General features: G+C 40.7%; 2 protein-coding genes across 13 annotated transcripts in view; one reads left to right on the top strand and one right to left on the bottom strand.

Annotated features, from left to right (window-relative positions):
• The window catches only part of CSPP1 (centrosome and spindle pole associated protein 1), a 153,260-nt gene extending 146,517 nt beyond the window's left edge, over positions 1–6,743 (top strand). For 7 of the 9 annotated variants that reach the window (XM_086695380.1, XM_025922476.2, XM_086695382.1 and 4 more), the window contains 3 exons: positions 1,699–1,808; positions 4,174–4,312; positions 6,128–6,743. In XM_086695380.1, the coding sequence (XP_086551506.1) occupies positions 1,699–1,808; positions 4,174–4,312; positions 6,128–6,339 (461 nt within the window). In that variant the 3' untranslated portion in view covers positions 6,340–6,743. Of the gene's footprint in view, positions 1–1,698; positions 1,809–4,173; positions 4,313–5,252; positions 5,400–6,127 lie in introns of those variants that run through there. The other 2 variants (XR_015246755.1, XR_015246756.1) reach the window with 2 other exon arrangements.
• Positions 6,744–7,832: 1,089 nt separating this feature from the next.
• The window catches only part of ARFGEF1 (ARF guanine nucleotide exchange factor 1), a 151,163-nt gene continuing 131,397 nt past the window's right edge, over positions 7,833–27,598 (bottom strand). For all 4 annotated transcript variants that reach the window (XM_086695376.1, XM_025922849.2, XM_086695373.1 and 1 more), the window contains 6 exons: positions 19,678–19,810; positions 15,472–15,611; positions 13,779–13,947; positions 12,343–12,481; positions 11,269–11,386; positions 7,833–9,289 (listed from right to left, as the gene is read on the bottom strand). In XM_086695376.1, coding sequence (XP_086551502.1) covers positions 9,125–9,289; positions 11,269–11,386; positions 12,343–12,481; positions 13,779–13,947; positions 15,472–15,611; positions 19,678–19,810 — 864 coding nt within the window. In that variant the 3' untranslated portion in view covers positions 7,833–9,124. The remainder of the gene's footprint in view (positions 9,290–11,268; positions 11,387–12,342; positions 12,482–13,778; positions 13,948–15,471; positions 15,612–19,677; positions 19,811–27,598) is intronic.

Genomic DNA, 27,598 nt, shown 5'->3' with positions numbered 1-27,598 from the left:
ATATAGAAGTCAGAAAACTTTATTTTTTTTTTATTAAAATTTTTTTAATGTTTATTTTTGAGAGAGAGAGACAGAGTGTGAGTGAGGGAGGAACCGGGGATGGGGTGGGGGGGAGGGACACAGAATCTGAAGCAGGTTCCAGGCTCTGAGCTGTCAGCACAGAGCCCAATGTGGGGCTCGAACTCATGATCCATGAGATCATGACCTGAGCTGAAGTTGGATGCTCATCTGACTGTGCCACCCAGGTGCCCCGAAGTCAGAAAACTTTATTTTTGGAGTTTTAGAAAACCACATCTTATTAAATAAAATGTAGCTATTGCTGCCTTAAAAAAAGAGCAACAAAAAACCCAGTACATTTTAAATATCAGAAATTTGAGTATCACTTATAGGGATAAATGATAGTATCGTATCAATGTTAAATTTCCTGAATGTGATAGTGGAATTGTAGGCTTAATGTAGGAGACAGTCCCTGTTCTTAGATAGTATGTGCTCAAGTATGTGGGGATGAAGTGTCATGATACCTGCAACTTACTGGTTCAGCAAAAACCAGCAACAACACCCTCCCCCCTCAAATAGAAATGAGGAAAAATAAGAAATGGTGATTTTAGGTATTTGTTATATTTACAACTTTCCTTCAGGTTTTAATTTTTTTTTTTTTTTTTAATAAGGATTTGGGGAAAAAATTCTAAATGTTATAAGCTATTTACCTCCATGGTCACTAGAAAGACTGTAATTAAAAATACAATACCAAGTGTTGGTGAGGATATGAAGAAACTAGAACCTTCTTACTATGTGAAATGGTAGAACCACATCTGAAAATGGTTTGGCAGTTACTCAGAATGCTAAACATTAAGTTCCATGTAATATCCAGCACTTAACTCCTAGGAATATACCCCCAAAGAAATGAAAATGTATGGCCACAAAGACACGCACATGAATGTTCATAGCGGCATTAATAATCACCAACTAGAAACAGTTCAAATGTCTGTCAGCTGGTAAATGCATAGATAAAATGTGACGTATCCATATGATGGAGCAGTTATTCAGCAAGAATGAATTGATACATGGTACAATGTAGAAGAACCTCAAACACATTATGCTAAGTGGAAGACACAAAATATTACATTGTATAATTCCATTTATATGGAATCTCAAGAAAGGTAAATCTCCTGAGATTGAAAGCAGATTAATGTTTACACGGGGCTGGGCAGGTGGGAGTTGTGATTGCCTGCAAGCAAAGGGAAATTTTTTGAGGTGACAGCCATGTTCTAAAACTGGGTGGTAGTGATGACTGCACAATTCTAGAAAAGTTATTGAACTATGTACATTTATGGTAGCTGAATTTTATTATATGTAAATAATATCTTAAAGCTATTAAAAAAAGAGAGTCTTGGGGCGCCTGGGTGGCGCAGTCGGTTAAGCGTCCGACTTCAGCCAGGTCACGATCTCGCGGTCCGTGAGTTCGAGCCCCGCTCAGAGCCTGGAGCCTGTTTCCGATTCTGTGTCTCCCTCTCTCTCTGCCCCTCCCCCGTTCATGGTCTGTCTCTCTCTGTCCCAAAAATAAAATAAACGTTAAAAAAAAAAATTAAAAAAAAAAATAAAAAAATAAAAATAAAAAAAGAGAGTCTTGGTTTAGCTCTGAGTAAAAAGATGTGAAATGGTGCATGTTTAAGACTTCTTTCTGTGTGGTCCTCCTAGGTGCTTATGGTGAAACATATCCTGCCATTGAAGATGACCCCCTCCCTCCACAGTCACAGCTGCCCTCTGCAAGGGAGCGCAGGAGGAACAAATTGAAAGGACTGGACTTTGTATGTATGAAATGTCTTTCATTTTTTTCCCTTTTCAGTTTAGGAGTGAGACATGTGGTCCAGTAAAGAATGAGCACTTGTTCTGGAAGAGATAGCCCTAGGTCTGTATGTAGGCTTTACCATCAAATAGTTGGCTGACCTTAGGCAGGTCATTGAACTCTGGTACCTTGGCTTCTTTGAGGTAGTATTTTTCTGTCTCTTCGTGTGAATACAAGTCTAGTAGTGCTGGCACAGAATGTTCAGTAATGTTCATTCCACACCCTAATCTTCCTCTTTCTCCTTTGTGGAGTATTTAGATTTCAGAGAATGTACAAGAAGCAACTGATAAACATTTATTGAAAAATCTGCTGTATCTTTTTAGGCATGTACTGTATAGGTTTCTTCTATTTTGGTCAGATAACTTGCCCAAGGTCACATTAGACAGGAAGACTGATATTCAGCCCATATTCTTCTCATAGGATGTTTGTAAATGTTTTTACAGTGTAGCTAGTAAAAAGCCTTTGTGACATTGTTGAGATATGTACTTTGTTGAGTAGACAACTTTGGGCAGTTTCTTAAATTTGTTTCCCCAGCAACCGTTAATTTACTTTCTGTTTCTATAGAGTTGCCTTTTCTGGATACACAGAAATGAGATACGGTCATTTGTGACTGACTTCTTTTTTCTTTGAAGTTTCAGCATGTCAGTACTTGCCTCCTTTTTATTGTTGAATACTTCTTTGTATGGATATTCCATTTTTTTTCATTTATTCAACATTTGATGGACATTTGTGTTTTTTCCATTTTTTGTCTGTTAGGAATACTGCTTTTAAAAAATTTGTGTTCAGTTTTTTAAAAAAAATTTTTAAGCTTATTTAGAAAGAGAGCGAGCGAGCAAACAGGGGAGGGGCAAAGAGAGAGAAACCAAAACAGGCTCCACGCGGTTAGCACAGAGCCCAACATGGGGCTTGAACCCACAAACTGTGAGATAATGACCTGAGCCGAAAGCAAGAGTCAGACACTCACTTGACTGAGCCACTCAGGTGCCCCATGTGTACAAGTTTTTTAATGCTTTTGTATTCTGTTGCATAAACACCTAGGAATTGAATTGTTGGGTTATAGAGTTCACTGTGGCCAACATTTAACTGCCAGGCTGTTTTCCAAAGTGGCTATACCATTTTATACTCCTAGCAGCAGTATATGAAGGGAAGCCAGGTGTTCGGTATCACGGCCACCACTTGTTACCGTCTCTTTTATTATACTCATCCTAGTGGGTATGATGAAGCAATATATCATTGTGGGTTTGATTTGTATCTCCCTAAGATGTTCAGTATATTTTCATGTGCTTCTTAGCCATTGGTGTATCTTTGAAAATATGTCTATGCAAATCCTTTGTCCATTTTCTAATCAGGTTGTCTGTTGTTTTGTAAGTTATTTATATGTCTAGACACAAGTCCTTTACTAGATATATGATCTGCAGATTTTTCTTTAATTTTGTGGCTTTTTTTTACTTTCTTGATGGTGTCTATTAAAATAGAGAAGCTTTTAATCTTGACGAGGTCCAATTTAGCAGTCTTCTATTGCTTGTACTTTTGGTATTTTATCTAAGAAACCATTACCTAACCCAGTTATCATGAAAATTACTTCTGTGTTTTCTTCTAAGGAATTTTACAGCTTTTGCATTTTTTTTTTTTTTAATTTATTTACTTTGAGAGAGACACAGACAGTGTGAGTGGGGGAGGGGCAAAGAGAGAGGGAGAGATCAAATCCCAAGCAGACTCAGCACTACCAGCACAGAGCCCGATATGGGGCTCGAAACCAAGAGCCAGATGCTTAACCTACTGAGCCACCCAGGCATCCCTATAGCTTTTGCTCTTAAATTTAAGTCAGTGATCCACTCTGTGTTAACTTTTGCAATTGATGTGAGGTTTGGATTCCAAATTCATTTTTTTGTATGTGAACAATCCAGTTGTTCCAATATTTGTTGGCTCTTTTCTCCATAAAGGTAAAGGTTTATTCCCAGAACTCTCATATCTATTCCATTGATCTGTAGGTCTGTCTTTATGCCATTACCACTGTGTCTTGATTACTGTAGCTCAACTGATTCTTACCCTGTTACTTCAATTTTTACCTTTTGGGTCTTACAATTCCCCGCTTTCACCCCAGCCTGATGGCATTTAAATATAATCACAAATGCTATACTTTCATCTGAGCCTGCATGAATATAAAAACCAGGAGTTAGAATATAAATGCTGCAGATTTCCATTTGTTTTATTTTGTTCATCACACTGTACACTTATTAGGGGAAAGAGTATTTTTAGATTCACTGATTTATTAACATTTTATGTTAACTAATGATTGTTTCTGAAATTCTATTTTCTAATTACAGGATAATGGTCATCCTAATGTACCGCCAGTTGGTCTCTCTTTGAAATCTGTGTCCAGTATAAATATTGATCAGCTTAGAACGAGAAATGAAGAACGGATGCGAAGACTGAATGAATTTCAGAATAAACCGATTAATACAGGTAAATGGCCAAGCTTAATAGACTGTATACATAGCACATTCTGTAAGAACTGAAACCTGTTTCCGTGGGAGTTTTCACTGATGGCTGGGGTCAGGGGATAGAGGAAGGAATTCTGAAACCCCTTTGAATTGTAAGGACTAGAACCACAGATACCATCCAGGAAAACCTCGACTTAGGATCAATTTTGCATCAGATTCTACCAGAGAGGGTACTTTTTTTTTTTTTTTAGTGGATTCTAAACAGATGAAGTTTTTACTAAATGTATCTAGGCTTTGCTTTCACCAGGGAAAATGTATTAGTTTCATTATCTCACCTCCCTTATTGAAGTTAGAGATTGTTAGAAATTAACTTCACAATTTTTTTTTTTTTTTTTTACTTTTTTTGCTTGCCTTTTGATGCCATAGAGCAAAATAGCCTCAGGTTAGTATTTCTTTTTAGAAGCCAGTGTTTCCATTAGGAGCTTCATTGTCTCATCGCTTTGGTGATCAGCAGGTTAAAGCGTGTTCACCAAGCACAGGCAGGCAGGATGGTTCCTTAGGCAGCTACTGACCTCCCTCTATTAGTTTTAGCAAATAGCAGAGTGGTCTTTTGGGACAATTCCTGTTAGTCTGTAAACCTACATCCAATAATTTTCTAATAGCAATTTTCCTACCTTTAACACTTTATTAATTTAAAACTACACTCATACAGTTGGCAGCAGTCCAGGTGATATAAATTGATGGAGCCATACTTTTCATATCATACCTGAAAAAATGTGGATCAGTGGGAAAACAATTCTTTTAATGTGTACCGAGGATTACCTATTCCTCAATTTCTTTTAGAACCAGTAAGGAGAATATTTAATAGGAATATATTTAAATAATTGAGAAAATAGAGCATTTGAAGAATCTCTTTCAGAAGGTTTTCAGCTTCTAAACTGTAACATTGTCCTTTCAAACAGGAGCTTTTTGGTGCGATGTGGATTGATTGCTCATTAAATTGCCTGCACATGTCCCTTTGCTGGGCTAATCCTTCACAGACCGGGAGGTGTAATTTAAACAGATTTTGACATCACAGAGTAGGAAGACAGATTTTCCTATTATATCTAGTAAGTAAAAATACAGATAAAGAAGTTGAACACATTTAATTAAAGAATGAACCATAAATTAGGGACTTGCTAATGGAGAAGACCCCAATCTCATAGATTAGGTGCAGGAATGTAAATAATTTCATCCCCTGTCTGGTGCTTTCCTTAAAATGACTTTATTTCTTTATAGCATTGTTAAAAGATTTAGAGTTATTTCTAAAACTTTGCTAAATTTAAAGCTTTGTAAGGTTGCTTACACTTCTACCAACACCTTACCTGTCTGGTGCCATCTACTTTGCTATCTTTGGAATTCCTGTGGGTGATGGTACCATGGAGTCAGTCACCTTATTCACTTGGCCGTTTTTTCTTTTTTTCCCCTGACCTCTAAAATGAAGCATCTGGGGGCGCCTGGGTGGTTCAGTTGGTTAAGCGTCCGACTTCGGCTCAGGTCATGATCTCACAGTTCCTGAGTTCGAGCCCTACGTTGGGCTCTGTGCTGACAGCTCAGAGCCTGGAGCCTGATTCGGATTCTGTGTCTCCCTCTCTCTGACCCTCCCCTGTTCATGCTCTGTCTCTCCGTCTCAAAAATAAAACGTTAAAATGAAGCATCTAGACAGGACAGTACACTGTAGAACATCATAATATGGAGAAATGCGGGGCTGGAACGGGTTAGATGACAAGAGATCTGTGTTCATGTCACCTCCTTGCCACCAGTGTTACCTAAGTCATGTCCCTCTTGCCTCCTGTAGACGACGAAAGTTCACTGGTTGACCCTGATGACGTGCTGAAGCACATGGGAGACGATGGATCAAACTCTGTAGCGACTGAGCCCTGGCTCCGCCCAGGCACCTCAGAAACACTGAAAGGATTCATGGCAGAGCAACTGAACCAGGAGCAGCAGCAGGTTCCTGGAAAACTAGGCATTTTCAATTGGCAGGGCCTGTCTACTGCCCACGGTTAAATAAATCTGTATTGGACCCAGCAGTGCCTTTTAAGGTGAAAGGAATGTTAAATCTGAACCTTTGGTAATATGTGTGCTACTTTTGGTCACTACCTGAACGTTACTTACACAAGTTCCATCTGTATATAAGGTGTATTTTTCCCATGATGATGTATATGATGTACATAAAAGGCCATGATTAATTTATATAATGTAGAATTAAATAGAATTATTTTTGCACAATTTTGCCATACATTAGGTGGTAATGAACTCTTGGAATCAACTACCATATGTGCATTATTCTCGTAAGATAAGGTGAATAAAACAAGTGTCTTAACAGTACTGCAAAACCTGAATACTCGTTTGTACATTTGCCATTGTTCTCGCGATTCAAAATGATTCGCTTAATAAATACATTGGTTGTAGTTGTGACTATTTCAGTTGCTAGATAATGAATCACGTGCTAGCTACTTCCATGTTATTTATAGCTACTGATTCAGTACAAATGATGGGAATCATAACTGATTTCATTCCCACGAGCCATACACTATCACATCTTTCTGCCTCTTTTTCTATGAATGAAGGCATTATATTTACTGATTAATATGACTTTACTAGTTGATAGAAATAAATTTTTATTGCCAATGTCAATTTCTTAACTGGAACTGAGGTTCTAAACAAGGTGTTTTAGAAGGTGAAGACAGACAAGAACACCCAGGGGTCGACAGAGACTGGAATCCTTGCTGCACCGCCATGGACCCTTGGATAAGTGAGTCTAATCACTCCATTAAATGGTACCTTTGGGAAATAATTCTTTGGTTTTAGCACCATGACCACTGAGAACACCCCCAGATCCTACTTCTTGCACATTTCCATTGGAACTATTGGATAAGTTTACCTCGTGTGAAATTTTACCATTTTAAATTTTAGCTGCATATAAATCTTACTCAGTTTTGTACCCTAATCATTGTTTGCTTCACTGTGAAGATTTTTCCTCTTCTATCTTCATTTCAAAGTACCACGAAAGCCTCTTGTCTCCTCTAAGGAGAGTCCTGGTACCATAAAATAAACCACCGGTTCCCAGCTCTAGCATCCAGCTGGGCTTAAAGAGGGCTGTGTCTTGGGGGCATGTTTATAAATGCATTGTTCAAAAACTCATTATCTAGAAGTATAAACAGTTATCCCCCCCCCTTTTTTTAATGCCGTTGTACCACACAACTCAAACGGACTCCTAGGACACACAATGTCCCCTGGCGAATTGCCCCAAAGGGGACTTCAGCTCTTTTAGCAGATAGTATAGCCTTATTTCGGGTTATTAATATACAAAATGTTAAGGGTTGAGAAGGCAGGATCCCAATGCCAAAAGCTGGAACGAAAATGTCAGCATTAACACTGAATTTGTAGTTCCAGCAAAGAATATTCCTAAATTCAGCTTTTAACAAAAAAAAAAAAAAAAAAAAAAAAAAATCAATGAAACATGGGGCTGTGGATTACACAGGGTTTGATTGCACTGATGAAATAATCCAAAAACTTTATTGACCTATAACCTGATTAGAATATGCCAGATGAGAATATTGTACAGAAAGTTGTACAGAATTTTTTACATAGAAAACTTTACATCTGTACCATATACATTTTATCCATCTGAAAAAATTTTCTACATCCACTGTTAATACGGAATGCTTGACAATCTTGTCTTTTTTTTTAACCATCAGAGCACAATTCACAGTATGAATACATTTCCAGTAAATCTAACTTCCCCAAACCATGCCAGATTTGTTATTTTAACATATTCAACATTAAATTCTGTACATACAGTAAAATCTACATCAAGCCCCTCCACCCAAAAGAAAAAAGAAAGTGACAGCAACCTAGATCATTTTGCAGTGATTCAAGTTTCAATCCACGAAGGATCAACTCTATTTTAATGGCTCATCTTTTAGAGGCCCTAAGAGAAGTATATTACAGGTAGTTAGGTCAGTAGGAGTATTTTCTACCTTTTTTGTTGTTGTTGATCATGACAAGTGTCAGCCACAACAGCTTCTGGGCATGTCAAACCTTGAAAATGACCCACCCCTCAAAAGGGCAAAACCAAAATCCCCACAAAATAAAAAAGACAAAGTTCAACCCAAATGTTTAGTGCATTTGACAAAATATTATAGGTATTTAGCAAATGAATAAGAAAATAAAGAAATTAAAATAAAACAGTGCAGGAAGAACTATATAATGTTTAAGATTTTTATATTACAGACCTGCATCTCTGTACATTTTTCACAGAAGGATGATTACCAGTATCTCAGATAGCCTGAGTGTGCAAAAATCTTCAGAATAAGAATACCATAGTTGCTAAATATCTTTTACCATGAACAATAATTTCTTCTTCTCCCCCCAACCCCAATTATAAACATTTTATCCTTCAAAATACAGCTCTCCTGAGTTGTACTTCTTGCAGAAGTTCAAATCTTTACATCTATAGTTCTTTGGGTAAAGTTTTGCTTCCACACCTGCCAAACATATGTGGGGCTCTCCCTGCTGCCAAGGACAGGGAAGGACACATGAACACAAGCGGACACTGTGGAAAGAGGCTTTCTGCTCAACATGAGCCCAACATGACTAACAGAATCCACCAGATTACTAATAGGGACTGGAGCATTGCAAGTTTGAGTTATAGTTCTGAGCATCTTTACCAGTAACCCTCAGACACTGCAATTCAGAGAAACCATTTTTCAGGTAGGAAACCTCAGCTCCTGGGTCCTTTTAAAGAGCGGAGGGATGTAAACGCCAACAGAAAAATACCAAGTTGCCATCATTGCTTGTTTATTCCAAGTTCCTGTTCAGGTGGCTGTGATATCTGAAAAACTACTCCAATTCGCAGAAAAAATCTTCTAAGAACAGCACGAAGTTCAGGAATCAAGTCAAATTGCATAATTTCACATAAGAGAGGGTAGTAGAATGACGCGTGAGCCTTAAACTGGGGGTGGAAGGGGTAAGAATTTCCCGGTTAGTAGTGCTTGCATTCCAAATCACAGAAGCTCAAAATGCCTTCAGAGTCAAACCACTTTGGGGCCTGCACCAATCAGTGAAGACAGAGGAAATACATCTGCATAAAGCAGTGACTATATTGATTATGGAAACTGAAAGAGATACTTCTGTTTAAAAAGAGAAAAGACTTCAAAAGACTTAATACAAACATTATTCACTTAACCTACCCTTATTTTGGAAAACATTTTCTATTATAGTTCCTTGAACTTATGGTAAACTTCTAGTATTTATCATTGTTTTTCCTGGATAATAAGCAAAAGTAAGACCAGCGGGAATCACAGTTGAGTTTTTACAAGCTATGGGTTATTGAAACTACCTTATTTGTTAAAGAAATTTCTAATTTTAGGGAAAATACCTTACTTGTTAAAGAAATTTCTAATTTCTACCTAATACTACAATGTAAAATATGTACTCTTCAGGCAAAGATTATACATTCCACAATTATGGTCTTTGCTAGACTTCTTTAATTTCTGAATACAAGTCACCTGCCTGTTCTCTCTCCTGCTCCCCACACCCCATGAGGGACAAAGAAGCAGTGTGACAGACTGTGGCACGAAAGCTTGTAGTGGAATCAGACGGACTACGCTTTGGAGTCCTTCCTGGCCCCGTGGCTGCTCATGCCTTAGGTCACTTCTCTAAGCTTTATCCAGCCTGGGAGTCAGATGGGAATGCATGTGGACCAGAGCATATGACTTGGGATAAACATCTGTATGGCACCAACTGACACTGCACAGCCTCTATTGGGTCCCCTGGCCCAAATCTCCGGCCACCTCACTGCATTTTTAAACCTATTCAGGGGGGCGCCTGGGTGGCGCAGTCGGTTAAGCGTCCGACTTCAGCCAGGTCACGATCTCGCGGTCCGGGAGTTCGAGCCCCGCGTCGGGCTCTGGGCTGATGGCTCAGAGCCTGGAGCCTGTTTCCGATTCTGTGTCTCCCTCTCTCTCTGCCCCTCCCCCGTTCATGCTCTGTCTCTCTCTGTCGCAAAAATAAATAAATGTTGAAAAAAAAATTAAAAAAAAAACAAACCTATTCAGGGATCACAGCAACCCGCTTCCATTTATGTGAGCTAGTTTAGTTTTAAAAGTGAAATACATATTTTTCCCAATCTGACATCTGTATTTATATTTATAGTTATGTATTTTTAATTTATCTTCATTTCTACTTTCAAATTCTCAAAGGAATTTATGGCCCATTCACTAGGGGCTCTGTGTCACACGGAACTGATAAATATGCCAAAGGAATGGCTGAGGCCTGGGGCCCAGAAATAGCCTTGGGTAGGGGGCAGAGTACAAGCCAGGGGTTGGGCAGAACAGCAGTTTTCAAAATGGGGCCAAAGGAGAGACTTGAAGGGTCAGGATGGAAATTGCACAGTGTGGGGGAGTCAGTGGCTTGTCAGAGTGTCCTAAAGATTCTGATTCCGGGGCGCCTGGGTGGCACAGTCGGTTAAGCATCCGACTTCAACCAGGTCACGATCTCACGGTCCGTGAGTTCGAGCCCCGCGTCGGGCTCTGGGCTGATGGCTCACAGCCTGGAGCCTGTTTCCGATTCTGTGTCTCCCTCTCTCTCTGCCCCTCGCCCGTTCATGCTCTGTCTCTCTCTGTCCCAAAAATAAATAAACGTTGAAAAAAAAAAAAAAATTAAAAAAAAAAAAAAGATTCTGATTCCTTCCTTACTGAATCCGCTACAGAGTCACTAATTAGAGAACAAAGCAGGGTAAGGAGGGAGAAGAATGAAGGGCCAATGAGCACAAGGGCCACGGCGGCCCAGGGCAGAGCAGCACTGTGGCCTGGACCTTGCTTGATCTACCTCTGAGCAGTGGGTCTGCAACCCTGTGACCCTGCCTCCCACTTGAGTGTGCTGCTGCTCAGGCTAGAAATGCAGGGATGGAAAAAAATCTCTCATACTTACCCTATTATCACTTATCTTTAGAACTTTAGTTAGAAACAAAAGCAGTAAGTTAGTCCAGGCTTCCCGGTGACTTTCTGATGTTAGAGTAAGGAAGTAACTTAGGGCTTCACTGCAGACACTGTAACAGAAAAGCCTCATTTTACATGTGCTTATGTACCTGCTGCTATGGATGTTCACAGATCAAGACCAGCGGGGACAAGGTGGATAGGGACTTTACTATTAGGAACTAGTTAGACTCTGTCTGCAAACTTTACTAGATTGTCAACATAAATGTGTGCTTTTCAAATTAGGAAGAAAATCAGACATAAGAAGCCACTGTAGTGTATCAGGAAATTCACATTTTACTCAAAGTCTCACTGAATTTCAGAGCCCCTGTGCAGTAGCACCTGCCCAAGCCCGGTGTCAAGAAACTTGGGCTGAAATTTGGGGTGGCTCTTCCCTTTACTCACTGTGAAGGTGTAGATACTCTGGGTCTTAGGAGTCTCATCAGTAAAATGGGCAAATAGGGATTAAGTCATCTCTTAAAATTCTAAAATGTATTTAATTGGTCTCTGAGAACATCTATTCCCTGTGAACACACAAAAATATCATGCAGAAGACAGCCTTCTTTCTGAATGACATGATTCTTAGCATGAACTTAAAATTTAAGTCGTCATGATGTAAAAAGTGAATGCAAAAAAAGTAACACTAACAAAACTCTATTTTTTTTTAACTGAATGCAGGCAGGCAGGTTTCACTTTCACAAATGATCAGTTTGTGAAAATGGAGTTATGTGGCATGAAAAAGCCTAAAAATGACGAAGTTTTAACTTTTAAGAGAGCACACTTTTTCCTTTGTCTTGCAGCAGCAGCAACAGACATGATTTGCTCATGTCTCTCCAACTGTGCACAAGTACGTTTATCTAGGAGACTGTATTTAATTTTCACAATCTCTTCCTTACACTCTAATATTTGCATGGCACTGCAGTGGGGCTGGGCTGTGGACTCTGCCCCGAGTGCAAACCTAGCGGTCCTTTCCTACTCTGTGCCATGGAGCCATGTGAATCAAAGACAGAAACTCAACCAAGAGTCTTACTTTAAAAGCCTTTGCTGGACCTCTTCCCAGGCACTAACCCGGCTCTCATCCATGTACATCCGGAAGAGAATGCGCAGCCCACAGGCCAGGCTGCTTGTCTCTTGCTTCAGAAGGTTAGGTTTGGATTTGCCTTTGAAACCTGCAGAAAAGGGAAGTTTCCAGGATTAACTTGGGAAGGCATCTTACAGAAAGAAAGGCAAATACAAAGCAACGTTTGGGCTGGGAAAGTGGAACTCTTCAAATGAAACTGCCCTGATGAGCTCCAGATAGCCTGCGCCAGGGCTCCTGGATGAACAGGGCAGACCGCTCAGCATGGAGATGGTTTTCCAAGGTCGTCAGCAGTGCAAAGTGCCCACTGCGTATGGACACACGGAGCCTGGTGGCTTTAGCAGGAGAATTCCCAGTTGAAAGGTAGAAACAACTTTGGCTGAACTACTCTTTCCAGAAGTCAGGTTGAAGAGGGAAGAGGATGAACAAAGCCATGAGCTTAATTAGGAATTAAACAATCATTTTAGATTAAGTAAATATGCAAATGTAAAGTACCCAACACTATTTCACAGTTTGATGTTCAGTAAATAATTGTTTTGCTGCATATTCTGCCTCTCACTCTTCCAGCACTGTTTTGTACATAATAGGTACCAAGGAACTATTTCTTAAATAAAAAATTGAATGTCAATATAATTGTTATAAAGTTGTTTCATTTAAAAAAACTTTTTTTAATGTTTTTATTTATTTTTGAGACAGGGAGAGACAGAGCATGAACAGGGGAGGGTCAGAGGGAGGGAGACACAGAATCTGAAACAGGCTCCAGTCTCTGAGCTGTCAGCACAGAGCCTGACGCGGGGCTCGAACTCACGGACTGCGAGATCATGACCTGAGCCGAAGTCGGCCGCTTAACCGACTGAGCCACCCAGGCGCCTCAAAAGTTGTTTCATTTAAAGATTCCAACTTGTCCAAAAATAAATTTGCCCACCACCGCCCCCCCACCCCAAAACATTCACTTCCATTCTGAGGTGTGGCCACTCCCAGGTAAGTATGGAGAAGTCACTGGAATACAGATGCAAGATCTCATGTTTAGGACTGTCATATGCTTTTTCTCATAAAACAGCAGCTTTTAGTATGCTGACGGTATCAACAGGAAGGCCCATGCTGGGTGAACAAGATGAAAAAATGGTCAAATCAAAGAACAAGTTGATTAAACAAGGGGGAAAAAAATCTCCCCCAGCAGTTAGCTGGCTTAGTGTAGATCAGACAAAGGCCTGGCTATCGATTCTGGCAATTGGACTGCCTTCCGATTATTACTGTTAAGGTAAAAAGTTCACACAGTGAAAGCCATAGACCTGAAGCATACAAACCATGAATTCTGATCCATGTATACAGCCCCAGTGCACAAGCATTAATAGTGAACATTAAAGTGTGACACCTGCCCAGCTTACCTGCTTTCCATAAAGCAGTCCTCTGTTCGTTGTTGGAATTAAATGCTTTTGCAAATCTATGTGACTCTAATAAGCAGTCCAGTAGCTTAAAAAGTTGTTGTGATGTTAAAAAGCGGTACATTCCTTGATCTTGAGTATCAACTCGAACATCAAAGTCCACGGCATCTCTCTTTGGAAAAACAAAGCACCACAGCACGCGCACACACACAGAGTCACAAATTTTAGTAAATTTAGAACTCCGTGCTTCCCCAAAGATCAGCTTTACCAGCAAGCCACAGAACTTAATCTTTTCTAGCTCAATAGAAAATAGGAAAAGGTCCATCTTTTGTTATTACATTTCCTGAGCCTTTATATTCCATGCATCCTAGTCACCAGGCACCACCTCCTATCTTCCCAATTCCCTTCCTAATTCCTAACTCCAGGAGCTCCGCCCCTCCCAGAGCCTACAGCCCTCACTGTTCCTCACCCCCATCAGGTCCTCACTTCTCTACTTCACCGGTTTGGATTCTAGGAACTGCAGTTATAATTGCTCTCTTGCATAATCCCTCACTCTTTTTAGATTAATTGGCTGGCAAAACTGCCTACTCCACGTCTATACCCACACAACAAACATAACGGGAGAAAACAGACTGATTTTAAATCCAGTGGGCTCTGGGTGGTGCCCAAGCAATCCTTAACGGCCTGAGTCCACTCTCTAGATGATTAACTCATGTTTTCACTTCTCTCCTCAAGTATCTAAAATTCTCCTCCCACTTCATTTGGTAGAGGATTTTTCTTCTCTCAATGAGAAACCAGAAGCTATCAGAAGAGACCTCCCGCAAACTCCCACTGGCAAACAGACCAACCTTCCTGTGTTAAGAACTACATACTTTGCTTGCTTTCCTGTCACAATGCACCAACTGCCTGTGCTTCTAACCCCCCGGGGACCGGCCCTAGATGCCACTCCCATTCACTCAAAAAGACAGCAACTGTCCCTCTTTCTGTGTTTCTCTCTTTCCTGAAGAATTCTCATCAGTGAAAATGCTGCAATATTGCCAATCTTAAAGACAAAAACAAAGCAAACCCTTCCCCTGACCCTTTCATCTTCCTCCAGCAATTATCCTATTTCTCTGTACCCCTTTACTACAATATTCGACACAATTATCAAATATTTGCTGTCTGCAATTCCTCTCGTCTCTGGTACCCATTTCAATAATGCTTTTGTCCTCAACATTACAATTAAGCACAAGGTCAAGGTCACTGAAGTCCACCAAATTGCTCGAAGGCAACTCTCAGATGAAATATTACTTTAAAAAAAAAAAAAAGAAAAAAAAATATTACTTGACCCACTGAGCATCTGACAGAGATGATCACATCCTTCTTAAAACATCTTTTTCATTTGGCTTCCAGGACACCACTGTCTCCTGCTCTCTCTCCCTTGCCTCATGGATTCTTATTCTCAGGCTCTTTACCAGCTGCCTTATCACCAGGAGCTCTGACCATGGAAGCTCCTGGGCTCAATACCCAACCGTCCTCTCAGCCCCACCCACACTTATTGTCTGGAGGATATCGTTTAGTCCCAAGGTTTAAAATGACATTTATGTGATGAAGAGCCCCCAAATCAAGTCTCTAGCTTGACCTCTGCTCTGAGGCCCAGACTGTGAAAGCCAACTTCCTATTCAACATAAAAGCAGCTGTCCTCACACCCCCATACCTGGGCTGCAGCTAGGTTTTCAGCATCTTCCTTCTTACTTGTGGCTGGGAAGAACACAATGTTGTCGATAGTCTGGATGAGTTCCAGCTGCACAACACATTTAATCAACAGGGCGGCAAACAATTTTTGTTCTGGAAATTCTGTGAGGAAACCCACCCCAATGCACATGCAAACAAAAATTATTTTGAATCCTTTATAATTTCTATGACATTACAATGCTTAAGGAAACATTCATATGAATGAAGGTTACTTGCACACATCACAGTGAGTACATACTGCCTTTGCACATAAACACCACTCAGTCTTATCAATTTTTAGAAAAGCCTCAGGAAAGTAATTTTTTAAATAAAAGTATTCTCCATGACTTAGAACAGTAAATAATGTCCAAAAAGGTCCCACTGCAACTTTAAGAAGATTTAAGTTATTCTTTAATAAAATGCAACAAATGCATTAAAAGCTTAATTAAAAAAAAAAGCTAACAGCATTTACTGGAACTCAAGTTTGACCTTTGAATATAGGTAATATAAAGCCTATACCAAAAGAAAACAACAGGAACCACATCTGCGAGAAAGGAAGGAGAGACAAACACAAATTCTGATAAGTGGGACAATACTGCAGGTTAACCAGAGCACGTTTTATTTGGATCCAGGTTAGAAGTTGTAGCCAAAATGACCTTATATTTTCAAATGGATCCGTAAGCAAAGAAATCTATAAAAAGTTACGCCAAGTGCATTACCACAAAATGCTCTCCACAGGTGAAATGAAACATAACTACATTCCTCTAGCCGGATGAATTTGCTCAACAAGACACAAGACTGTTTCTGACAATCCACAGCCCATAAGGTCATGTTCATAGAAGAATTTCCCATTTCACTGACCATCCCAGTTAAGCAAATGCAAAAGCACAAGGTTAGGAAAGAGGACTCAACTACTGAGATACTGCAAGAGCTTGGCAACACTGACACGTGGCTGCAATGATGGCCCCAGGCCATACCTCAATCCTGGGATGTCCAGAGCAGCTCTTCCAGTGAGCTTTCCAGGAGGCAGATGACTGCCTAGGGGGAGCAGCCTGGAAATCACTCTCCGGGCAATCACTCAGCATTACAGACTTACAATCCTTCAGTCTCTACTTTTGCTTTTATTACAAATTCCGTTTTGTGGCACCAATTTGTGGAATGCAAATTCATGTTTTAAGGGCTTTAGGGGTAGCAAAACAATTTGCGTAAATTTCTTCTTATTGAGGTCATTAATAAAGACTCCTTTCCAGGTAGTTTTCAGAAATGCTGGAGTGCGTAACACTTCTTACTAGATCTCATGTCAAACAAAAAGTAAAACAAAGACACCACAAATCCCACAACTGTCTCCTCTTCAGTATCTTCTTCCTAGTCCTTCACCTCAGTCAGAGCTGCCAAGTACCAGTCGTCATTCACCTCCCTCATTCAAGTCCTAAACTCCGTCCCTAGAGCAGGAGACTCCTGGCAGCACAGGTGGAACTCTCAATGAGACTCGGGAGTTAGGATGATGTCTGACGAGATGTGTTCTCATCGGTTCCAGCATCAGCCACTCAAGGGGAGAAAGAGCTGTCAGCAGGGTGAATGGACAGAATGGCTGAGGAGACTCCACTCTGACCGAGTGGGTAAGGCTGGGCCTCTCCAGGATCTGTAGTCCTGGGAGGAGTCCAGATCTCCTGCCCAGGATCTGTAGTCCTGGGAGGCTACAGATCTTAACGTTAGACTCACTAGCAATGACCAGCAGCATGTTTGGACAGATTTTATAACGAAGGCTGACACTGCCAGGGTTATAGTAGGTGACCATTTCACTGGTTCACCAAAGCTAAACAAGATTCACTACGTGGGACAGCAGGCACTGAGCTGAGACTAGATGGGGTGGTGGTGGTGTTTTCTTAACGTGTACAGAAAGAACGTGTACAGGAAGAACGAGATAGCTGCCCCTCGGACAGGGCGAAATACTCAGGTGTGTGCTGTGATTCTTTCCCCCGAGCAGGAGACAGCAGACGGTCTCTCTTCCACTAAGTTGAAAGGGCTCATGGGGACATGGTGGCCATTTGTTCTTCCTCTAGCTCCACCTATTCTGAATCAACAATTCCATGGCAAACTTTTCCTAAAGAACTTAAAGGAGATAGAGGGCAGGACATCTGATAGTAGGAAACAAGCCTGGGCCCTCGGCTCTGGATATGGGGAGCAGCATGCAGCTCCAGTTAAAGGTGTTTCCCTAGACTAGCCACGTGAAAACTTTCTAATGTGTGATGACCACATCCTTACTTTGCAAGGCTAAAGTATATTTAAATTCAGTCTTGGGGCTGAGAGAGAGAAGAGCCACTCACTATTCTGTCCTTATGGCATGTTCCAGTGCAAAGTTGTCGTGGATTCCTGCACGAGATATGCTGTTCTCCAGAGAACAGGAATAAAAAATGAAAATCAGCCACTCACCACTACCCATCTCCCTCTCCCCTTTAAGAGGTTAGCAAAACACCGTGACTGAAGCCAGAAGCTCTGTCTTCTCACAAGAACAAGTATAAGAACCTAGGATTCATAAAAAAAATTCCCTGAAAAAAAAAATTAACTCAAAATGGATCAACAACCTAAAGGTAAGGGCTAAAAGTACAAAACTCTTAAAACATTGGGGAAAACCTTCACGACCTTACTTCTGGCAAGTGATTCTTAGCCATGACACCAAAAGCATGAGCAAGAAAAAACAGGTATATTGGACTTCATCCGAGTTAAAAACTTTGTGCATCAGATGTTATTAAAGAAATGATAAGAACTATACACCACGAGAAAATAAATTTCTGCAAATCATATATGTGATACAGGTATAGTATCCAGAGTGTGTAACAAACTTACAATTCAACTACAACAAGAGAACCCAATTTAAAAAAGAGCAAAGGACACAAATATTTCTCCACAGAAAACAAACAAATGGCAATAAGCACATGAAAAGATGCTTAACACCACTAATCATTAGGGAAACGCACATCAAATCTACGATGGGGTACCACTTCACACCCACTAGGATGGTCATTTAAAAAAAAAAGAAGTGTTGGTGAGGATGTGGATACATTGGAATTGCTAGTTGGAATGCTACTGTGGAACATGTTTTAGTGGTTCCCTACAAAGTTAAACATAGAACTATCCTATAATATGACCCCAAAATTCCACTCCTGTGTGTACAGCCAACATAATTAAAAACAGGTACTCAAGTTATACTGTACACAGACATTCACAACAGCATGATGATAACCAAAAGATAGAACAAACCCAAACGGCCATCAGCAAATGACTGGATAAACAAAATGTGATACATATCCAAACAAATGACAACTGGTCATAAAGAAGTATCAGTCACTGACCAATTTCACAGTGTGGGTGGACCTTAAAAACATTATGCTAAATAAAGGCCAGACATAAAAGGTCATATACTGCATGATTCCGTTTATATGAAATATAGCAAATCTATAGACCAAGAAAGCAGATTAGTGGTTGCTAGGGGCAGGGGAAGGGGAGAGTAAGAAGGAATAGCATTAATGGGTGGGGAGTTTTCTTTTAGGGTGATAGAAACATTTTGGAACTAGACAGAGGTGGTGACTGCACAACACTGTGAATGTGAATGTTCACTTTAAAATGATTACTTTTTCTTATGTGAATTTCACCTCATTTTATAAAAGCAACTACAGTTGTCCTGTTTTCCTCTAGGAACGGGGTAGTTTTTCCTTGGTATTATAATTTCCTTATATAAACAAAGCTGGATCAATTTTGCAAAAAATAGAAAGGGTTGCCCTTCTTTGTGACAAGTACTAAGAAGGTGAGCAGAAGACATCGTGTGGGGCAGTCGAGTAGAAAGAAGGTCGGCTTCTCAGGAAGCTGGGTGCCCCTGCTCGGAAGGCACTATAGGGCACTATAGAGAAAGGCCCATCAGGCCCTACTTTTGCAGAAAGAATATGAGGCTGACATGCAGAAGAGAACAGGGAGAAGAGAGTCAGGTGCTCAACACAAACATTAAGCACTTGTGGAAAAAGCTGGTACTACAGGTGTTAGCGAAATGTCCAACTTGGAGCAAATGCAGTAACAAAGTGACCACACAACCAATTACAGTATATATTTGTTAATAACAAAAGTAAAAGCAAACATTTCATCCCTTTCCTACATAAAACAAAACACACTATTTTTACTAGGAGAAATAACTCACTTGCTGTATGTTTAATTTTGCTGACTTCTTCGTTCACAGTAGAGACAGAAGCCAATGGTGCTTGCTGTCTATTATCTGCAGATCTTGGTTGAATAGAATCATGAATATCTACAGATTTCTGTGATATTGTATCCTAATAAAATAAAAAATTCCTTGTAAGTACAACAAATCTTAAGGATGAAAACAGTTTCTAGTATGCTGTTTTTGAAAACAATTACATGGGTCACTATGAAAAGGACGTTCTACACAGTGATTACAGACAAAATGGGGAAATTATTTAAAGTTACCTATGCACAGGTAAGAACTGATAGCCTTTAAGAGAAAAGCTTCCTTTCTGACCCTCGATGGTCTCTGGTCTGGTACCACCCAAAAGCAACAGATAAAAATGCTAAGCTTCATTGTATGGAAAAACCAATCAGGGATATCCAGGACTCTTCATGCAGTCTAAACAGAACATGTATGTGGCAGAGGTGGGATAGGTTTCTGCAAGCTCTGTGTAGGTGGAGCTCAGGAAAGTTTTGTAGGGGTGAGTTTAAGGAAAGATGTTCCGTCATCCAAGGAAATGGCGACCAGAAAGATCAGTGAGAAGGTGACTAGGAGTGTGGTGTCATGAGAGAAGCTCAACATTCAGGTCAACACCAGACTTTGGCTCCAGGATTAGGTATAACCTTGGAAAAGCAATGAACACTACTGAGCTAGGGTTTTCTGATCTGAAAATGGAGAGGACCTTTCCTAGTAGGTTATTAGGATAATAAATGCAAAGCACTGGCACAGTATCAGACAATATATGATAGCTGTCAATACTATTCTGGCTTTATTTTGTTACAGCAATACAGCATACCAGAAAGAAGCCAGAATGTGTTTTCCAGAGGAACTGAGAATTCTGACTCAACAGTTTTAGCTGGAAGTGAACTCACCTGGGTTTCTGAAAGGAAGACAGGGGCCTGTGTTCCCAAGGAACAGTGCTAATCAAAATGGTATTTTAACTTAGACTTAAAATATCAGTTTATGATTTTTCATTTGCTGTTCTGTATAAAATGGGGATAATGTAGCAAATCGGGTTCAAAAAATTTCTAAAAGGATCACATGTAAATATATATATATTTTTTCGTTTATTTATTTTTGGGACAGAGAGAGACAGAGCATGAACGGGGGAAGGGCAGAGAGAGAGGGAGACACAGAATCGGAAACAGGCTCCAGGCTGTGAGCCATCAGCCCAGAGCCCAACGCGGGGCTTGAACTCACGGACCACGAGATCGTGACCTGGCTGAAGTCGGACGCTTAACCGACTGCGCCACCCAGGCGCCCCTAAAAATATTTTTTAAACAGTGATGTGCTACACAAATCTAAAGCCATGTTATTATTGTTATAACTGTTCTTAATTATCTTTGTATTTTTCATAAGCATTTAACAAACAAGAGGCCTTTAATAATAATTACATAGATCCAGAAGACTCATTGGGTAATTTCTTTGACCATGACGGGCTATAATACACTTTTAAGTAAAAAGTTAAATGGAAGTGGGGCGATTGGGTGGCTCAGTCAGTTAAGCATCCAACTTCAGCTCAGGTCATGATCTCACAGATTGTGGGATCGAGCCCTACGGCTCCACGTTGAGAGTGTGCAGCCTGCTTGGGATTCCTGCTCTCCCTCTCTCTCTGCCCCTCCCAAGTTTGTACTCTCTCTTTCTCAAAATAAATAAACATTAAAAGAAAAACTTAAATGGAAGAATGCATATAGCAACACTTAATTTATAAATCCTTTAAGGGAATGTTTATTTAAAATTAACTATTAAAAGCAAATGTCTCAGGGCGCCTGGTGGCTCAGTCGGTTAAGCGTCCGACTTTGGCTCAGGTTGTGATCTTGCAGTCTGTGGGTTCAAGCCCCACGTCGGGCTCTGTGCTGACAGCTCAGAGCCTGGAGCCTGTTTCAGATTCTGTGTCTCCCTCTCTCTGACCCTCCCCCATTCATGCTCTGTCTCCCTCTGTCTCAAAAATAAAGGTTAAAAAAAAATAAAAAAATATATAAGCAAATGTCTCTTTTTAACTTGTATGTTTTTTCTTGAGAGAGAGAGTGAGAGTGAGTGAGCGTGTGCACACGGGGAAGAGGGACAGAGGGAGAAAGAATCTTTGCAGGCTCCATGCTGAGCATGGACCGGGATGCAGGGCATGATCCCACAACCCTGGGATCCTGGCCTGAGCCAAAACCAAGAGTCAGACACTCAACTAACTGAGCCACCCAGGTGCCCCAGCTTGTACATTTTAGTAAGTATATTTTAAGGGGGAGATTAATAAGTTGATAGAATAAAAAAATGTATTATCTTACTGAATATAAGTGAAAGCACTGGTTTTTGAATTTTTTGGGTCATTGGCTCTTTTGAACATTCTCATGATCCCTAAAAAGCTTCTCCCCAGAAAACTAAATGTGCACAAAAACTAGGTCACAGTATTGGGAATTTAAAACTTCTCCTTTGTATCAGAGGAATCTTTTAATGTTAGGCATACTGCATTCTCAGTTTTTCTGATCAACCAATTAAAGATGATTTTTTGGTAATTCTGCATTTTTTAGAACAGCTGTGAACCAGACGTATGCCCACACCTCTCCTTTTAAAAAGGACTCTTTAATGGAAAAGGAGGAACTCCGATGAAAGAAATCTCTATGTATCGAAGTGGAGACATCTCTTAGATATTCCAAACATAACATGTTAGTCTCCAAATAAAATTTCATTTTTTGAGAAAACTATATGTAAATTTATATACTGTATATATAAATGTATAGAAAAGAGCTGGAAGGATATACACCACAATATTAAACCCTGGAGTTGCAGTGGAAGGGTGCAGTATAAAAAGGGCCTTGCATTTTTTTTACCCTATTTTCTTCTGTAATTTTTTTTTTTAACAATAACTGGGTATTTTTCTATTTTTAATATTGAAAAAATAGTCCTTCACCAAATCAGTGCTGGATATGCACCTGTGCTGGACTGTCACACGCTTACATTGCTTGCAAGTTCGCTGAACCGAAGAAGACTGACTTGCTCTGGGGAAAAGGTGGAAGATGACCCTAAATTCTTGAAATCTGGTGGTGCTGCCATCGTTCATATGGTTCCTGGCAAGACTATGTGTGTCGAGAGCATACTCTGGGAGAGGAGACAGACAGCTGCTGTGGGTCATCATCAAAGCAGTGGACAAGAAGGCAGCTGGAGCTGGCAATGGGACCAAGTCTGCCCAGAAAGCTCAGCAGGCTACATGAGCATCATCCCCAATAACTCCACCCCTATCTTTTTTTTTTTTTTTAATGTTTATTTTTGAGATACAGAGAGAGACAGAGCGTGAACAGGGGAGGGGCAGAGAGAGAGGGAGACACAGAATCCTAAGCAGGCTCCAGGCTCTGAGCTGTCAGCACAGAGCCCAATGTGGGGCTTGAACCCACGAACTGTTAAGATTATGACCTGAGGCGAAGTCAATGCTCAACCAACTGAGCCACCCAGGCACCCCAATGCCACCCCAGTCTTATTCAGTGGTGGAAGAACGTCTCAGAAATGTTTGTGTCAACTGGCCTTTTAAGTTTAACAGTAAAAGACTGGTTAATGGTAACAATGCATCGTAAAACCTTCAGAATGTTTTGTGGACCATTTGTGTGTGTGTGTGTGTGTGTGTGTGTGTGTGTGTGTGGCAGTTTTAAGTTATTAGTTTTAAAATCACTACTTTTTAATGGAACAAACAGCTTGGCCAAAAATATGTCACAGAATTTTGAGACCCATTAAAAACAAGTTTAATGAGAAAAACAAAAATAAATACAAAGTAGTCCTTCAGTGCACAGCAAGATCTACTCAGCTGAGAATGGCATTAGAAAATACCATAATTTCTTAGCAAACTATGAGTCGCAGAGAGAAGAGAAAGAAAAGGAAAGCAGGGTGCAAGAAGCAGTAGATCTCAGAAGGGGTGGCAGCAGCAGCTCTGGAAGGAGCCACAGAGAGGGTGAGACGGTCCTGAGGGGCCCCGCTGGCTCGCCCCAGGGAGCCCTGCAGCAGCCCAGGCACTGAGCACTCACCTGGCACATGCCGTTCCAACAGCTTTCTGTGCAGTGAATGCCCTGACCTAATTCTCATCACAAGACCACTCTAACACGAGGTCAGGTAACTTGCTGAGGCCACAGAGCCAGTCACTGCACAGTCAGGATTTTATTTTGGGGCTGACTCTAAAGCCCACACTGCAAATTACTATACTATACAGCAGAGGCAGAAAAACCAAAAGGACACAAAACAAGCAAGGAGTGGGCCAATTTTGAGAAAAACAGGAAACAGAGTAAGCTCATTCTGGGCTTAAAACAGGACTTCGTAAGTGGAGTCTGTGATGAACAGACCAGTCCTGCAGATCAGGATCATGGAGCAGCGTGCCCCCAAGTTTCCAGATGTGACAGCTCTCTCGAGACAAACTCACAGTAGTACTTTACTATGAAATCTAAGTTTTAGTCATTGACTATTAAGAAATTTAAAAGTTGTGGGGGACAAATCAACCAATGGACACTAATATGCTCCTGCTGGTGTCCTGGGTTTAAAACTGAATAAGCCCGTGGGTGCCTGGTTGGTTCAGTTGGTTGAGCAGCCAACTTTGGCTCAGGTCATGATCTCCTGGTTCACGAGTTCAAGCCCTGTGTTGGGCTCTATGCTGACAGCTCAGAGCCTGGAGCCTGCTTCAGATTCTGCCCCTCCCCCATCTGTGCTCTATTTCTCAAAAATAAATACAAAAACATTAAAAAAAAAAAAAACCTGAATAAGGCCAGATTAGAGAATAGCACTGTTTCAATGGTAATTTCCTGATTTTGTTAACTGCACTGTGGTTATGTAAGATATTTTTTTCTTCTTGCAAAGGAAAAACAGAGTAAGGAACTTAGGGATAAAAGGACATCTTATTTTCAAAGAACTCAGAAAGTCTTGGGGGCGGGGTTGATGAGTGAGAGAAAAAGGAAGGAGGGAGGGAGGGAGGGAGGAAATGATAAAGCAAATACAGTGAAATGGTAACATCTGGAGAAACTTGGGTGTCATGTTAGTTTTATGTGTCAACTGTCTAGGCTAGAGTATCCAGTGATTAATACAAGTGTTGCTGTAAAGGTACTGTTTGAATGTGGTGAACATCTACAGCCAGTTGACTTAAGTAAAGGAGATGATGCTCAATAATGTGGCAGAGCCTCACGTGATCAGCTGAAAGGCCGTCAGGTTTCCCTGAAGCAGCAGCTCCTGCCCAGGGCTTTCCAGTCTGCCCTACAGATTTCAAATTATTGGCCCTAATAATTGCATAGCCAATCCTGTGAAATTTAAATAAAAAAATATAGATATGTATGTGCATATATCATACACGAACAAATATATATGTACAGACAGAAACAGATATTTCCTGCTGGTTCCACTTCACTGGTACAACACTGATGGATACAGATTTTGGTACCATGAAGTGGGGGTGGAAGTGATTTTGGAACTGGGTAATGGTAGAAGCTAGAAGAGTTTTGAGGCATATGACAGAAAAAGCCTACATTGCCTCAAAGAGACTGTTAGTAGCAATATGGACATTAAATGCAATTCTGGTGAGGATGGAGAACGAGGTAAAATGCATGTCAGAGAAATCTTCTGTCATCCTAAATAATACATATAATGGTCATGAATAGAATGCTGACAGAAATATGAATGTTAAAAGTTCTTCTAATAAGATCTCAGAAGGAAATTGGGACTATGTTACTGGATAATGGAAGAAAGGCAACAGTAAAATCTTAGTGTGTGAGCATAACTCCGTCCGGAAACATGGTTATAATCCAAAGCACTCGGGGCGCCTGGGTGGCTCAGTCGGTTAAGTGGCCGACTTCGGCTCAGGCCATGATCTTGCAGTCTGTAAGTTCGAGCCCTGCGTCGGGCTCTGGGCTGACCGCTCAGAGCCTGGAGCCTGTTTCAGATTCTGTGTCTCCCTCTCTCTGACCCTCCCCTGTTCATGCTCTGTCTCTCCCTGTCTCAAAAATAAATAAATGTTAAAAAAAAAAAATTAAAACAACAACAAAGCACTCGTGTATCAAAAGTGAGTTTCAAGAACCACTGGCTCAGCTGTGATCATGTGATATATGGTGTCATGTACTACTACTCATTTATCAAGTTAAAATTTATTAGAAATGTTTGCCTGTCTTGTGGACAGTCGCAGAACAAGTTACTTGCAATCCAAGGTTTTCTGTACGTGTTATAAACTGGCAGAAAACTTAGCTAAATTGTGTTGTACTACTGGGTGGAAAGCAGAACTTGTAAGTGATGAACTTGCATATTTAGCTGAGGATATTTTCAAGCAAAAGGCTGAAGATACGGCCTGGTTTCTCCTTGGTGTTTACAGAAAAATGAGAGGATACACAGATACATTGAGGAAGAAATTACTAACTAAAAAGGAACTAGCACTTGATAATTTGGCAGGATCTTGGCCTATCCAGACTGCAAAGGATGCTAAAAGTGGAAAACTCATTGTTATGAAAGCATTTCTTGGGATAGCAAGACAACTTTTTGTTGAAAGACATTAGGTACGTGGATCCAATGGATCCAATCAAACATCTCAGCAGAAGCCAAGGAGAGAGAGGAAGTTATCCACAAAGGATCCATGAATAAACCTCTTGACACACACAAGAGACCCACAGGGATTTTAAGAATGATTTAGCGGTAGAAACACAGCCAGCCTAGACTGAGAAGGACAGACTTGGGACAAAATGAAGGAAGGTTATCAGCCTTCTGGGATTCTACAGGCAGGAAATGGGCTGATGGAGCTGCATGGCTGCAAACATGTGCTAACCTGTAAGAAGTAATGATTTAGAGAGCAGACCTGCAGGATCACAGGGAGGAGCCATGGGCCCAGAGGGCAGAGCATCAAGACACAGAGAATTATCCTCAGGCCTTGAAACTTAATGGAATTTACCCTGTTGGGTTTTCAACTTGCTTATTAGGGCCAGCTACCCTTTTATTCCTGCCAATTTCTCCTTTTTGGGATGACAGTGTTTATCCTATGCTTGTCCCACCACCTGTAATTTGTTTACAGGTCCACAGATGGGGAGGGATGATGCCCCAGAAGAGACCACATACCTAATCTAGATGGCTGTGATGATGAGATTTGGGACTTTTGATATGATGTTTAGAACAGATTTTGGACTTACTGATGCCATACTGAGTTGAAACTTTGGGGAATATTGGGAGGGGGTGAACATACTTGGCCTGAAAGATGAACATTAGTTTCTGGGTGCCAGAGGGCAAACTGCAACAGATTGAACAAACAGTGGCTCTAAAAAGGTACATCTAAGTTGTTACCTCTGGTACTTATGAAGGTTACTTAGAAACAGGGTCTTTAAAGACGGAATTAAGTTAAAGAGTTTGACATGAGACGGCTTATATCTTATCTTACAGACATAAGAAGGCTAGTGTCCTTACAAGAGAAAAACGCAGACAGGATACATACAGGTTTGACATCATACAGCCATCTGAAGATGGGGGCAGAGACTGGAGTGATGTGTGTACAAGTCAATGCATGCTAAGGGTTGACAACAGCCACCAGAAGCTGGAAAAGGCAAAGGATTCTCCCTTAAAGCCTCTGGAGGGAACGTGGCCTTACTGATGCCTTAATTTGGGGCCTTTGGCCTCCTGAACTGTGAGACAACAAATTTCTGTTGCTTTAAGCCACCAAGGTTGTGGTAATTTCTTGTGGCAGACCTAGGAAACAAATATATTGGGTGAATCATATATTAGAATTCTTTCTACTGTTTTTATAATATTTCTTTTAGGTCACACTGTATCCAAATTAAAAGTTTAAAATAAATACCCAATAATGTCTTTAGCTTGGCATGGAAATCCTTTTACATAACCTCATACCTGCCTCTTAAAACTCTGGACATTATATTACTCTATGTCTCAG

The sequence above is a fragment of the Puma concolor genome, chromosome F2 (genome assembly GCF_028749965.1).
Source record: "Puma concolor isolate L17-30 chromosome F2, mPumCon1.1.hap2, whole genome shotgun sequence".
Taxonomy (NCBI): Eukaryota; Metazoa; Chordata; class Mammalia; order Carnivora; family Felidae; genus Puma; species Puma concolor.
Note: the sequence above shows the minus strand (reverse complement) of the source record. Positions and strands in the feature narration are given on the sequence as shown.